Here is a 15,724-nt window from a genome sequence, read left to right on the forward strand (position 1 = left end):
AGAGCACTTATGAGTAAAGGCAGTGTTGGAGTGTTGCTTTCAGCTGGGTGTAATATTGTGGAAATAAATTACAGAAAAGGTCAATATTATTCTTAGCTTTTCATTTATTATAACTACTTTGTTAGGGTGAGAGAGAGGAGAGTGGTAGTTTCTTTTCCACCTGTAATTACACAATAAGACATACCTTACATAAAAATAGGTAAGTTTGGTTTTGAAGTAATAGGTGCTAATTGCAATAGCTTTTTTTCAGCTCTGAAGTATGACTCTGTCCACAGATGCTGCCTCTGTTTTGTACTTAAGGCAGTGTTTGTGTGCGCACTTGGTTCATTAGTTTTGTGACTGGTTTTATGTGCACTAAATTTGATGGCTGAAGGGGTTTTGCACAGTGCACCTCAAAATGTTTCACTTTCACAATAGTTTAGACCTTTTGAAAAGCATGGATCTTACAATATCTTTCCCAGAGTTTTTGTAAGTCTTAAATTTTCGTGTTTCACTGGAATTTCCTGCTGAAAAATACCTGGCTTTTAGCATTCAGTGATCTCTCCTAATCTGCCCAAGCCCTTCAGTGATATAATGATTAACTAGGAGACAACATTGGTGCAGGTTGGGAAGTAAAGGATATGCAATGCCTGATCTGGAAAAGCCATTTTTAATCAGCAAAATGTCTTTAGAGTCCGAATAACAAGAGATTAAGAAAGGACCCGGTTTTTCCATCTTTTTAAACAACAGCATGAAAGAAATCTATGATGTTTATTTAAGGCACAACTTGTATTTTTTGAAGTTAGCAAAGTGATAACTTTGCAGCTGATTATTTTTTACTTGTTTGTTCATGTTAAAAGTCAAAAGTAATTACCCACTTACTGAGCAATCTAGAGCCTGAGCTGTGATTGCTGTTGGAAATCTTCTTTGCTTAGGGAAATATTGCAGAAACTGGACAATTAGACGTTATGGGAAGAGATATCCATTCTTGTTAATTTTCTTTTTGGTTTTGTTTTAAATCTTCACTTTTTGCAACATTTCTCTTGTTGTTCTTCTTAGCACATTTGCCACCATTTAGGCAATGGTTTTGCCTAAACTAGGAATGGTTTGAGAAAACAAGCTACAAATTATATTAAACATTTTGATTAGCTAATTTTTAAACAGCATTCATCACTTGAGCAAGGAGGATTTAACACTTAAAATGATGCAGTCATTGTCAATACATGTGCTGCCCATTTAGTAGTTTTTGACTGACACAATTATGGATCAGTTTATCCAAGAGAACATTACTAAGAGCTTGGTGAGAATAATAGGGGAAAGTTCATGAGAAACTTTTTAACCAGTGACTTTTTATGGTGAAAGCTAGATAATCAAGGTAGGAAAAAGAAAATGTAATGTGGCTGTAGAAATAAGCTGGTGTGACTGCAAAATGTACGGTAATGTAAACTGAGCAGCTAAAAGGCTCCTTGTCATGGCCAGGTGAACAGATTATGACTAAAATAAACTTCTGGATGATTTAAAACGTACCAAGGTAGTGTCATTTTTTTGTTTTAGTGTTTACTTGCTCCTTTCTTGAATGTCGATTTGATTTCTAGTACATTTAGAGAAATACAAATATCCTAAATTTCTCTGGATGACTTGAGTTCATGGGTCAAGTAACAACAACAAAAAAAATAGTATAAAGTTGTGCATTAGAGTTTGCAAAAGTATTCAGAATCTTTTCTTTTATGTTAAGTCAAATTGTTTAGCAGGGTGCTTTTACAGATCTCTTGCATTTAAACAGCGATATCTAGGAATAACAAAAAAAATCTTCAGAACCTGAGGCCTGTAGCTGGATTTCGAGTCATCTGAATTGATAGGTGTTCAGACAGAAATGTTTCCAAGGTTGAACTTTTCCAAGGCAAATTAATTTTTACATTTTAATTTAATTTTTTTTTTTGCTTTGGTGCATGCAACAAGTTAAATGCTTCTGTTGAAGCAGAAGCACTAGTAGATAATGCAGAGATAACCCATAAACACACCATATGTAGTTCTGTATGTGCTCTCCTGATAATTCTGCATAGTCCCTACACATAATTCACATAGACTGTGTAACAAAATGTAATGTAGAGAGAGTTTGGGGGATTTTTGCTTCTGTGGGTTTTCACATAGATGAGCACCATCTGTCCACACGTTCCACTGTCAACACCATCACCGAGGGGCCACGTGCAGCAGTCTGAGGTGCAGCTTTGTCTTTTCTCTTTGGAGTGTTTGATCCCCAGAGCTGGCAATTGGGTGGGAGCTCACACAAAAGTTACTGGCAGTGCAGTGGTTGCATCAGGAAAAATATATGTGGTTGATTTATTAAAATGCTAATTAGGGCAAACAGAGGGAAGAAGTTTTCTGAAGAAGTGGGCAGATGGTCTGGATCTGTCCTACAAGTCTGATTTCAGTCTGTGTGAACAGAAAGAAAAGAAAAGAAACCCCAATAAACACAGATTTGAAAAAGAATTGGCAGCAGCTGCTTTGTTAAGGAAAATACCTGATTTTCTGACAGTGACTGCTTTTTTCCTCAGTTATGAAGGCTGACAGAATATGGAATGTTTGGACTTTTGAAAACTGATTGTGAATTGGTTAACTTTGTTGCTTCTAAAAATATATAAAGAAGATAAACTGGTGAAAAAACCAATTATCCTCCTAAACATAACTAATTTTAAATACATTCAGGAACCTGTTTTTTAAATCTGCTGAAGGCATGCATGTAATTAGAAGGCTTACATACAATATTTTGCCAGGATATGTAGCTGGGCTTTTATGACAGCATTTGAGAAAATTTATGGGTAGAATATTTTTAAACCCAAATAAGCCAAACCACATTGCTTCAATATCCTTTGAGAATACAGCCATTTCCTGAAGTGTGTGCAGCCACTGTGGGAGCTGAAGTTGTTTATTTTTTTGAGATTAAATTTGGCTGCGATCTGTTCCAACACTTGCCTGGAGAACCTTCACAGCCAGCACAGCTCTGAACTGCCTGCTGCTCACCTTGCCTTCCCCAGCCCAAGTATTAACACATGGATGGGGGATCAGCCTCTCTCAGCCTGTAAATACTTGAAATTTGTCCTACTATTAGGCAATCAGAGGATTAATAAATACTGTCTGGATTTTATCATTGTTGTCACTGGCTAATTATGGGAGCAGAAAGCAATTTTTGAGCCTGACTCGCTGTAGTTTAGCAGGAGCAGGGACTCCAAAGACTTATGTAATTTTGTGGGTTGAAGTTACTTTAGACCCTTCAGAAGGGTCTTTATTTCCTATTCCATGAGAAGGGAGGTAAATAGGTAATTACAGTGGGCAGCACAGGCACCAAGCACTGCCTGTTAGAAATACACCTATTGCAGCCCTCAGTTCATGGAGGGAACCCTGGGACAGATCCAGCCCTCCCAGGCTGAGCCCTGCTGTGCCAGGGGCTCCCCAGTTGCTCCTCCATGGTGGGACTGGGGTGAGGGGGTGGCAGCACAAAGGTTGCTGGCCACAGTGCCCCCTCCAACTTCCCAGCTTGCTGAAATGGGACAGGCTCCATGTCAGCGGGAATGGGAATGTGAGAAAAGGTGTGGTAAAATACACCTCAGATATTCCAGAAAGGGAAAGGGTTTAACAACCCCATGTAATGACTTGGTGTTTGCTGTGTCCTACCCTTGGGAAACCTCATCTCGCTTTGTGGGTGTTCTGAAGAGTGACAGTTCCCTTTGCGGGTTTTCTTCTTGCACAGGCTTAGAGAGAACTTATGCCCCAGTCACAGGGAGATGTGGGGGTGTGTCATGGTAGGTGCAGGGGGAACTCCTTTGCTGTGTGCTTGGAATGAGGCATTGAGTGTCTCTGTCTCCATGCCACTGAATGTACGTAGCTTAAGAGAAACACATGAGAATTGTGTTTGCTATCTGGAAAAATGTTGGTTTTTTCTCACTAGTTGTGCTAGTGAGAAAAGAAGAAAAAACATATGTTTTGTACAAAACCAGCAGGTCACATACCTGTCCAGATGTTCTCTTACTGCATTCCTCTTCCTTCTCTGGGGTGCTGTGAACCACAGCCTTCCAGTGCAGTGCAGGCTGAACAACCTTTGAATTGTCACCTCCGTGGCAAATATGATGTTGAGTCTGAAGTGGTTGCAAGGTGTAACCAGTCAGTCTGCTTATGCTGCCTGTCCTGATTCCTGCTCTCGTGGGGCAAGGCTTAGAAATGTGTCTGTCACTGAGAGCAGTCTTCCTGTCAAGCTACTCCATCAGTGCAGTGATGCTTCTCAAAGTGCTGCTTTTCCATTTCATTTTCAGTATATCAGGATGGAGCTTCTGTCAGCCCCACTGGGAATTATTTCATAGTCTGATACACCTGAGGATCACAAAGTGCTGCATGATTATCTGGTTTAAATACTTTCTTTATTTGGTCTCTCCTTTTCATTTACCCATCTTTCATGCACTTAGCCTGGTAACATTTTGCCTCTTCAAGCCTTCACCCATAGAGTCATCCTCACCAAATCCTAATTTTGTGATGGTACAGTAAATCAGTTAACATCTTTTGAGCACATTGCCTCCCTGACCTGAATTCTCTTTGCAGCTCATAGACTGCAGCCTTTACCAGAGCACTGGGCTTGCCCTTAGCTCAAAGAAATATTTGAGATACATGATATACTATGATAAGGTTCATACCCAGCCTCTTCTGGTTTGCTCATGGTGATATAAAGCAATGAAGTAGAAAATGATGGAGTGTTATATTCATTTTAAAGGGTTTTGCTCCAGCAGCCTGTCCCTCACCTGTGAGATTTCTGTTGGTTTGTTTGTTTAGATCTGCTGGAGAAGTCTCGTGTCGTTAAGCAGCCAAGGGGTGAAAGAAACTTCCACATTTTCTATCAGATCCTGTCTGGTGCATCAGAAGAGTTTCTCTGTAAGTGTTGCACTTGTGCCTTGTTCACATATGAATTTTCTTTATATTTAATGTGCTATTTATTCCATGCATATCATCTTTTGTGGGAAATGTGATATTAATTTTTCAAATTAATGGTGGAAGTATCATTGTTAGTATATGAAGTCCGCATATGCTTTGATATTATCCAGATACCTGAGTCAGAATTGGCTTAGCAATGTATTAAAAACAAATTTGAAAACCTGTTCTTATTCAGAAGGCTAATAATTAAAAGATCCTTGAAGAAAATCCAATAATAACAACCTATTCCTGACAATGCTGATTCTGGGATAAAATTGCTACTAACAAGAATGCTATTATTAATGATACTTTTGATTGATTTATTAGGCAAACTCAAGCTGGAGAGGGACTTCAGCAGATACAACTACCTGGGCCTTGATTCTGCCAGAGTGAATGGAGTGGATGATGCTTCAAACTTCAGAACAGTCAGGGTAAGAAGGAGCAGGGGCTGGCTGGGCACTCAACACCAGTGCAGGTTCTTTCTTATGGCCCTTGGTCTGTCTGTTCCTGCAGGGCTGGGCTGGGAGGGCCACCTTTTCTGAGTGCTGGGTTAGAGCATATTTGCACAGGGAAACATAGATACAGCTAGGAAATAGGATCAAGCTTCTGGAGTATTCTTATGGGAACACAAAAAGGACCAAAAAAAAACCCAAAGAAGAATTAAAAAAAGAAAAACACCTCAAACAAAACTTCCCCCCAAACCAGAAAGAAACCAAAAAAGGGGGGGAAAAGCAGCCCAGGTGCCTTGGTCAGATCCTGGGAAAAGTTATATTTTGTAGTGGCTTAGGACAGCAGTGACTGAGCCTCAGGAACCAGGTGATGCTGACCAGGTTGAAAGAAAAAGGACTGGGAGGATTCTCAAGATGATTTGCTGTCCTGTTTTTGCTTGGTTGTACTTGGGGATGAGATGAATACAGGACCTTGTTACCCAGTGTGTGCAAATGGGGATTCTAAAAGTGACTGGTCTGAGAAGACAGGAGGACCTGTTCTTTTGACTGGGAAAAATTGGGTTGGGTTACAAACTAAATTAAGTGGCTAAAAAAAGTACAGTGTTTCAGAAACCCAAATTTTGAATGAGTCCTAGAAGTGGACTGGACCGAATGCCAGCTCCATTTTCACACCTCCTGTGTATTAAAAAAATTTATTTGTCAGGATAGGAATTATACCAGGTACTTTTAGTAGCAGAAGCATTCATAAGCCATTTGTAATTTTGCAGATAAATGGTGGATTTTTCAAGAGTGATCTGTTTAAATGTAGATGCTTTTATCTCCTAATTTTATTTTTCCCCTTTCCAGAATGCAATGCAGATTGTTGGGTTTATGGATCATGAAACACAGTCGGTTTTTGAAGTAGTGGCAGCCGTTCTGAAATTGGGAAATATCGAATTTAAGCCTGAATCTCGTGCAAATGGCCTAGATGAAAGTAAAATCAAAGATAAAAATGGTAAGATGAGATTAGTGATGGGAAGAAAGCCACTAATTTGTCTGAAGTCATTATTAATTTTGTTGTTTCTGCAGACATACAATATCCTTACATATGAATTAGATTGTTTCCAGAGCTCACCCTCAGGCAACTATGGGCTGCATTCTGTGCAATTTCAATCGTTCTGTTTGAAATTCCAAAAATTATTATTTTCTCCTTTTTTCTCACTTTATTAGCACTTTGTTCTAAAATGTTAAATGGTTCTGTGCCTTTATGTAGCTGCTTGTTTTTTCTGCAGTGGAGGATTTTTGTTCTTTTGCAGTATCTCTGCCTTTAGTGTCAGATTCATTTGGTGATATTTTTGCAGCTGATGTATTTTGAAAGTTCATTTTCATCTGAAAGTTTTTCATTATGTAAAGTAATCTGCTATAAATGGAGGGAAAGTTTCTTCTCAAAAATAAGTGGATAGGAAGTGCTTTCAAAACCAGTAGCTCTGTTTCCTTGTGCTGTGCATGCTTTTAAAAACTTTGCTTGGCAGGGTGGTGGGGAGAGAGTGTGAATGGAGAACACTTCTGTTGAAGAGCATTTTGGGAAAATACCACACTTCTGAAATGCTGGTAGTTTTGGGGAAGAAAAAGCAGTAATAAGGAAGGATTGATTGTATTTACACTTTGCTTTTTCTTGCTAGAACTCAAGGAAATCTGTGAGTTGACAGGTATAGACCAGTCTGTATTGGAGAGAGCTTTCAGCTTCCGGACGGTTGAGGCCAAACAGGAGAAAGTTTCAACAACACTAAACGTGGCTCAGGTAAAAAGAGGGCCTGATTTAAAAGGCAAGATCTTTTTAAATGGCAATTTTATTCTGCATGATTAAATCATAACTACCCCATTAAAAACTACAACTGAAAGGCTGCACTGAATAAATCACAAGCATAGGGTGTGTTTTTTGCTCAGTGGTTTCTAAATGTTAAGAGATGCTTTGGTTTGGTGGTGTGAATTACCTCCAAAAGATGAGGGATAGGCAAATGTTGCAGAGAATGTAAAAACAAGCAGTCCTGCACAAAGCACATGCTGCAAGTGTTGAGGCAGACTGTTTTCATTTAGGGCAACTGCTGTAATTCCATGTGAGTTGTGGGCCCTGGGGCTGCTGGAAAACCTTTGCTGCCAGTGTGAATTCATCTCCCTGCAATGCTGCAGAGCCAGGGTGGCTGCCACCTGTGTCTCATCAGCTCAGGCCAGCAGGAATGTGCCTTCTCCAGCTGCAGCTGCTCGAGCCCCCTTGCCCAGGATTAGGATGGGGGATGTGAGTGTTCAGGGGGCAGCTGGAAGAGCAGGGAGGGAGCTGGGGTGCCCTGGTAGTGGCTGCTGTTCCAGCCAGGAGGGCAGAGCCAATGCTCCCTGTGCTGGTTTTACTCAGTTCATGGCACCTTTAGGACACCCCAGCAACAGGAGAATGTTTGGTTTAGCCCAGCATTTATAACATTTTTCTTCTTTCTTCTCTTTAGGCTTATTATGCCCGTGATGCTCTGGCTAAGAATCTGTACAGCCGCCTGTTCTCCTGGCTTGTTACCAGGATCAATGAGAGCATTAAGGTATTGTTGCTTTGTGCTTGTAAAAAGAAAAAAAAATCAATAGAAATCCTTCAAATTAAAGTGGACAGTAAAACTGTATTTGCCAATTTCATTTCTCCTGGCTCTACACTGTTGCACACAAATAACCTTATCACACCTCAACAAATTGCTCTCTGCTCTGTTCTTGAGCTTGTAAAAATATTCACCTTAAGTGTATTTTGGGAAACCATATGTAACATTTTAGTTTTACAGTTTTTGACAGCCTGCTTATGAGATGCATTCATTTTCTTGAGTCCCAAGTATGCAATGTACAGATGACTGACTCAGTGTTTATTTTTCTTTAAGGCACAAACAAAAGTGAGAAAGAAGGTAATGGGGGTGCTGGACATCTATGGCTTTGAAATTTTTGAGGTAAGACCTTCATAATGGTAACCATTTAGTGAGAGAGCTGTTACTAAAGCTTAAGAGAGTTGTTCATTAATTGATAATCAGAATATATGTAATTTGACTCAAGTGTGTCATGCCTGACAAATAAACCCACTAGAAAGGTAAGCCAAAGAAAGATGTCTTAATATGTCTGGCAATTGAAACAAAAAATTATGGAAGTCAAACTTGTGTTTTTACACCATAGATAAATATTTATGATGGATAAATGAAATATGTTTTGTTGTGACATACATTCTGAGTATAGGAAAAACTCTGGCGCTGTCATTTCTGCCCTGAGGCATTTTGTTGATGTCTTTGAACAAGCTGTGTATCCTGAGAGGGGGGAAAAAAAAAAAAAACAACCACCTAACAAAAACTATACATTTTTTTCCTGTCAAAATTAAACAAGCGCGTATTGCATTTCATCTCAATTCACTTAGGTGGATATTCTGTACCTACTCCTAGCTAAAGATCTGTGGCTCACTGCTGTTTGTTTACAATAGTATTTTTAGACTGGTGGTATTTTGAAACAAAACAATCAATAAGGAGTTTTTAATTGGGTTAAAGAGCACCAGGGACACGGCATTTTCCATAAATCTTGTTCTGACAGTTTTTGTTAAGAGATTTATAGACCTTGTTTGGAATCTGTGTGTGTTTAAACTAGAAACTCATCTGAGGAGAAACAAAATCAGTAGAAAAATCCTGACCCACTTCCCTACATCCCTCTTAGAAATCTGGGGAGGGTGTTTAAGCTGTGTGGAAAATGGGAATGATTGTTCATGTGAGGGTGGTGTAAGCTTCATTTCAGAAGCAAAACATCCGACTATGTGCAAATCAGAGTAGCTCTGAAGAGGAAAAGCAAAGCTGAGAGCTGCCTCGAGGGCTTGCTGAGCGAGGCTGTGCTGTTTGCATTAGGCACAAGAACATATTTATGAAAATATTGTGCCAGAGGTCAGGTGGCTGAACAGGGATCTGGGTGCCAGATCTCTTGGGAGCTGGTCCTTGAGTAGCTTTTAGGAAGCTGGCACTGGAAAGGTGCTGCTGGCATCCTCAGGCAGGACTTGTTTGTTCTAGCTCCCCTGTTGTGCTTAGGTTGGACATGCACAGGGAGGTGGGAGACAGAAAGGTGGCATGAGCCAGCTGAAGGATTGTGTTTGTGGGATGGTGTTCCAGAGATGAGGCTGTTTCTCACATGTAATTTTCATCTTTTCTGCATTCAGCATCTTAGAAGGTCATAAGTAAGTGGCTGAGTGCAGGAGAAAGATGAAAAAAAACCCAGGGCTCTTTTCATTTACCTGTCATGCTGAACTATAGTGTAGCTTTCTCAAAAGCTTTAAAATAATGGGGGTAGTTATTGTTCACTCCTTTAAATGCCAAGTGTTGGTTTTCCTGGAAAAGCTGGGGAAGGTTTTGCCTTGTGACTTGGGGACCAAATTCATCAGTACATTCACACAAGGTGTGACTCTCTCTTATGAGTTAAGACCTATGGTGAGAAGAGCAGCCAAGCAGCCTGGTTCAGCATCACATAAATAATTGAATTATTGTTTAAATTTAATGATATTAAGGCAACTAATCAATAAATAAAATTTTGACAATATGCAGCCACATAAAGAAAATTTAATTATGTCTTAAGATTTCTAGCATAACAAATGCAGTGGAATTTGGAGTGTTTTGATGCGTGGTACATTTGTAAACACTGTAGCCAAACATTCAAAATATTAGCTGAGGTGTAGTTAATGACAATAACATATCAATTTAATTATAAATCAGTTGAAACTTATGACTAAAAGTGTGCAGTTGCCTCTTGTATCTAATTCTTAATTCATATTTTGACTTTGACATCTGTTCCTGAAACTTAGAACTAATGTCAGCTCTACAAAGAATATTTGTTGGCAAAAATGCACTTGAAAGGCTTCATCTCTAAATCTGTGCCTTTTACATGTGCAAACTGTTTGATGTGCTGAGGGTGGAAAGGCTTACATTAATCATGTTTCTACTCAGAATCAGGTAAGTTTATCAGTGGTCTTTGACCTGAAGTGGCCTTGTGCTCTGGAGACAGAACATATCAAAACCCACAGGAGGTGTAGCAGGAGTGTTTTATATACATGCAAAATATTTACACAGGAAGCTCAGTACCATTGGAATACACAGCAAGGAATGTGTTTACTGAAGGCTGATTTTTGCATTTTAAATTTTTTTCCTTTGTTTTTAATGTTTTTGTTTTCTTTCCTAATGGGCAGGGCACAATATTTCTCGGGCCTTTTTCTGTTCAGGATGATTCTTTAGATCATCCTAGAGTTCCTTGTGTAAGAATAGTGCATAAAGAAATCCAGATTTACCATTCTGAAAGACATAAAACCATACTTCACCTTCTTGATGACAATAGCAGTCTTGTTCTATTATATGCAAATTGAAGCTTTTAAATGAGATTTTTTTTCAATCTATTTTTTGAAACATTGATTTTAGTTACTGTTCACTGTGGTTTCTGCAATTTTCTGTAATTTAAGCTGAAGTTAATTTACAAGGGTAACTTGTGGTTTCTTGGAAATTAACAGAGAAAAGATAGTTGGAGTATTGATACTGCTGGCATATTCTCTTTGGGATTTGGGTTTTGCCAGTATATTTATCAAACACAAACCCCATTCTTCAGACAAACACAAAAGCTGTCCAAGAAAGTAGATATAAGGACTTGGCTGTCTAAAAATTCAGCTTAGGGAATTTAAATCTATCAATAATCCACAGCCTCTGTGGGTTTGGCAGATGTCAGCAGCAAGCTTGGCTACACAACCCACAAAATAGGTGCTGTGAAGCTGTGTTTATTTTTGAATCCTGCCATGCCTTTTGTGGGAAGCCAAACGCTGGGACTGAATGTTTGCGAAGCGAAACGCTGAAATTTTGGGTGGCTCTGCGTGAATTGTCTGTGGGCAAGGATTTAGGGACTAGGATTAGCATGGAAGTGCAGGCTGGAGGGCTGGGCTGGTTGTGTAACTGTGCTGCTGGAGCTTGGGCAGTGGCCTGAAGCCTGACACGAATTGCTCCGGGTGTGTTTATCCACATTTCCGAGCGGCTGCCTGCGTAGTCAGCGTGCAGTCTAGACTGAGATTTGAGATGGGCTGGGGGTGATGGCTGGTGGCTCTGGGAGTTCTAGAATCAGCTTGATTCCAGGCCTCCTGGGGTCTCTTTGGGGCTGTTCCCATTTTATTCCAGGTTTGATTGGGTGGTTTTGGGCAGAAAGGGGTGTCCCTGCAGAATGCTGGGGCGGGGTGGTGGAAGGGTGGGGTTTGTGGTGGAGGAGAGAAGGCTGTAGGAGGCAGATGGTGAGGGCTCAGCAGAGATGAGCAGAAGGCTCTCTCCATTTGCTTTGGGTGTTGAGTTTCCTGTTGTGTACATTTCCTGTGGAGACAAGAAGGAGGGTAGTAAAAATGAATGTCATGGAGTGAGGGTGAGTGTTTCATCCTGCCCAGCCCTTCAGAGACAGAGCTGTCTGTGCTGCTTGGCTTAAAGGCTTTATTCTGAATATTCAGGCCCCACTCTGCAGCTGGTCCATATGATGAAGTTAATGATTTGGAGTGCAGTTTTATGGAAGGTAACGCTGCCAAACAAGGCTTATTGTTGAAATTTGCCAGGCCTTGAGAAGAGAGTTTGAGAGTGTGAGCTCTTTCTGCTCAGTCCCTTGGTGGAGCAGTTTGTTCCACGTATTTTAGCCTGACAAGATGCACTGATGATAGAGTTGCAGAGAGGGACTGGTTCCATTTGGGTGACCAGAGGTGATGTGACTGCCTTGTCTTTGGGGACAGCATCTGACCAACCCCTTTTGGTCCAGGTAGGCAAGAACATGCAAAGACATTGCAAAAAACCCACCAGTAAATAAAAATATCACAGGTAAAGCAGCCAAACAAGCCACCCAGCAGGAAAACCCCATCCATTTCTCACAATCCGTGATGAACTTTGATAACACTTCTTTTTATTAAGCTTGTTTCTTGTGCATGGAAGTCCCTTGAGGTCACAGAAAGAAGCCTGCTCCTGCTGCATGCACTGTGTCAGTTGTCATCTGGACAACGATAAAATGACAGTATCTCTGTTGAGGGACTATGTTAGAAATGTGAAGAATGCATTTGTGTCCTATAACAAGTTCATAGTTGTGTTAATTGTCTGTTTTTAGAGGGTAGTAACTAAATAAGGAGCAAATGACAGTATCTCTGTTGAGGGACTATGTTAGAAATGTGAAGAATGCATTTGTTTCCTATTAACAAGTTCATAGTTGTGTTAATCGTCTGTTTTTAGAGAGCGGTAACTAAATAAGGAGTAGTAATCATTGAAAATGTCTTTCTGAGGTGTTTAAGGCATGAAAGAATAGGGGAGCTATTTCCACCTTCACCACAAACCTGCACAACAGCTTGGTCCAGTTGCTGCCTGGTTGCTTTGCCTTTTTCTATCCTGTGGATTACATGAAGGATGTTAGAGTTTCAGAGCATCCTGAGCTCTGAGAGATTGCTCCTGGATCAGGGTCTTCCCCCCACACCCCAAAGGATTATTTTACAGGAGAAGGTTCTAGTTATTTGCTAGCAGGATGACATATTAGACAAAAAAAAAAAAAATCTAAAAAGGAAACTGACTTATCAGGATCTTATTTTATCTTTTTTTCTTTTTTTAATAAAGAATCTGGGAACCCTTTGTGTCTTGTCTTTGACTTTAACTCATCCATGGATATCTGTTTTGTTTGTAGCCCTAATCTCCATACCATAATTCCCAGCTGCTTTTTCTCGGCTGTCTAGCTTGCAACAGATTTCCTTTTTGAAACTGTTCAACCCTTTGCTGATGCCCAGAAGTTTATCATATACTGGCAAGCAGCAGTGCCAAAATGTGTGTACCCAGCCCTCTGCTTCTTCTGGCAAACCCCAGGCTAGTGGGAAAAAGGAGAACTGAATTTTTAATCTATAATTGATCAACTTCCTCTGCTGGCAAGAGAGCAGCTTTACAGAGAGGGACCCTTGGTTGGACTCCTAAGTGCCAGGGAGTTTTAAAAATACTGTTAAAGCAATAATTTCCTTAAGTGATGGGATGCTGAAAGCAGAGGTGCATCCTAGGAAGTTAAGCACCATTTAATTAATTGTATTACAACGTAAGTATTTAGAGAGCCTTATTTTGCAACGTGCAGTTTTATGCAGTAAATCCCATTGGCTGGCTGTTTGCAGCAGAGGAAATACTTGAAATGCTGGAGCAAAAATACACAAATGTTCTGCTTCAGGTTCTGAGAATAATGTTTTGCCCTCCAGCAGCTCTTTCTGTCTTAGCAGAGGAGTGGTTCTGATAATGCAGTAGGATCTTGCCTGGTTGTAATTCCTGTTGTTCCAGGACTGTAATTATCAGGTTGAGTTTGTTGAAGTGATGGTACCTGGGTTTCCCCATGGATCACACTGGATTCACTGCCTTCTTAAGTCTGAATTTGGTTCAGACCTGTGTGCCTGGACAGCACAGCTGGGAGCAAGATGGATTTCAGAGTACCTGGTTCTCTTCCTGGCTCACAAAGAGGGCTGAAGTTGGTTGAGCTACACAAATATGGCAAATGGATAATCTCCCAAGCTTTGCACAGATGTTTCTTGCTTCCATGAGTTACACTGAGACATGGATTGATTGTGTCTAGTGGAATATTTATGATTAAAAGATGTGCCTCTCTGGTTCTTTGCATATACAGGTATTTACACAAAAGCCCAGTGCAGTCTAGTTTACAAGAAATAAGCTTGATTGCTCAAATGTTTGTACATGAAAACAGAAAGGAAAGGGATTTATCCCTTTCTATTGATAACATGCCTTTACTAAATTTGCAAAAAATTTTGAAAAATTGTTAAAACTGAGTCATGTTATGACTGGGTCATTGCTTTCTGAAATTAAAATAGTATCTTTCTCATTTTCTTTAAATGGAATTTTCCCATTTTGCTGATTTTAACTTCCTAGCATTTATATTCCTTAGTTTCATCTCATAAACTCGTATGCTTGTGTGGTCATACATAAAACCCCCTATCCCCAGACACCACAGTAGCATATAAATTGAATTTGCTGGTTGGTTTCACTCTTCATTCCACCATTCATCTCAGTGAAGTGAGTATGTTGGTCTTTTATCATCATTACTTTTGCCATCTGGCTTTTCCTCTAGGGGCCTGATGGAACTACTTGGGGTCACCTGCATATGGTAGGAGGCAGTCAGAGACTTCTGATGCCTGGAGCTGTGTTGATATTTAAAAAAACAAAAAACCACTTACTTTCTGGGGCTATTTGTAATAGAGCAGAAGTATAAGTCTGTATGTCTTTTTCCCTTCTCAAAATTGATATGAAAGTTCATTTTAATGGCATCACTCCTGTTGATTTCAACAGTCTCATGACTTGAAATGTTTAGGGTTTTCTTTTAAAAGATTCTTTTCCTTTAAATACGTCTCATGTATTATGTTGGCTGCATGTGTTCACATAATATATTTGAAAAATGTTGCTGGGCACCTTTTTATCAGTGTGGTTGCAGACTGAGCAGCATGTAGATGTTTGAGCTGCCTCTGAACAAGAATGGTGTGATGAAAGGTTAAGGAGGAAGAGAAGACCTTGAGAAACACCTACAAAGGTGTGACACTGAGCTGTACCTGAGTCCATAGGTTTGGATCCACATCACCTGCTTAATTTGGGAAAACAGTGGGGAGGACACAAAAACCACAAGCCTTAAGTTAGACTTTATTAGGCAGGAGGAAGTTAAGAATTGATTGCTGCCTAATGGAAAGGTACCCAGCTTTCAATTTTAAGCAGGTGTCTTAGTTGCCTTATCATCTTTGGAAATAGTTGGAAACTGGGTACTCAAAAGTTAATTTTAATTCTATATGGAGAGAGAAGGTTAGAAAGTATCTAATGTTTATAGGAAAATGCCCTGTTTTAGATATTTTTTGTTCATAAATCTAGTGGAGATCTCTCTGGCTAACATCAGTAAGAGTTTTAGCCTTCTTTTTGGTCAGAAATATTTTTGTCTGTTTCACTTTGGTATTTTACTGGTATAAAAATGTATAAAGTCAGCAATAAACCATATATGGTTTTTTCAGATGATTCCATGGTACACAAGTGGAATCTTTCGAAGAAGTTAGATAAAATATTAAGCACAAAAGAATATTTTCTGTAGTACTTTCAAATACCAGTATATAATAGCTGTGGCTCACAGATAGAACTTCATAGCTAGTTTATATAATCACTTTATTTTTGCATGGAGAAGAATTTTTTTTAGAGTTCAAAACTTGCTATTCATGAAATACCAACCATGAAGGTTGATAAAGAATGAAGCTGTATGACACCATTATTTGTGAAGTGAGAACCGTGGTGAAGTAGGCTTTGATTTTTGTC

At 39.7% G+C, this 15,724-nt stretch overlaps 1 protein-coding gene across 9 annotated transcripts in view; it reads left to right on the top strand.

Moving 5' to 3' along the window:
• The window catches only part of MYO1B (myosin IB), a 107,361-nt gene that overhangs the window by 60,006 nt on the left and 31,631 nt on the right, over nt 1-15,724 (top strand). For all 9 annotated transcript variants that reach the window (XM_039728562.1, XM_039728561.1, XM_039728566.1 and 6 more), the window contains exons 8-13: nt 4,798-4,896; nt 5,263-5,366; nt 6,231-6,378; nt 7,046-7,164; nt 7,862-7,948; nt 8,273-8,338. In XM_039728562.1, the coding sequence (XP_039584496.1) occupies nt 4,798-4,896; nt 5,263-5,366; nt 6,231-6,378; nt 7,046-7,164; nt 7,862-7,948; nt 8,273-8,338 (623 nt within the window). The remainder of the gene's footprint in view (nt 1-4,797; nt 4,897-5,262; nt 5,367-6,230; nt 6,379-7,045; nt 7,165-7,861; nt 7,949-8,272; nt 8,339-15,724) is intronic.

Source organism: Passer montanus, unplaced genomic scaffold, assembly GCF_014805655.1.
Source record: "Passer montanus isolate IOZ18808 unplaced genomic scaffold, ASM1480565v1 scaffold66, whole genome shotgun sequence".
Classification (NCBI taxonomy): Eukaryota; Metazoa; Chordata; class Aves; order Passeriformes; family Passeridae; genus Passer; species Passer montanus.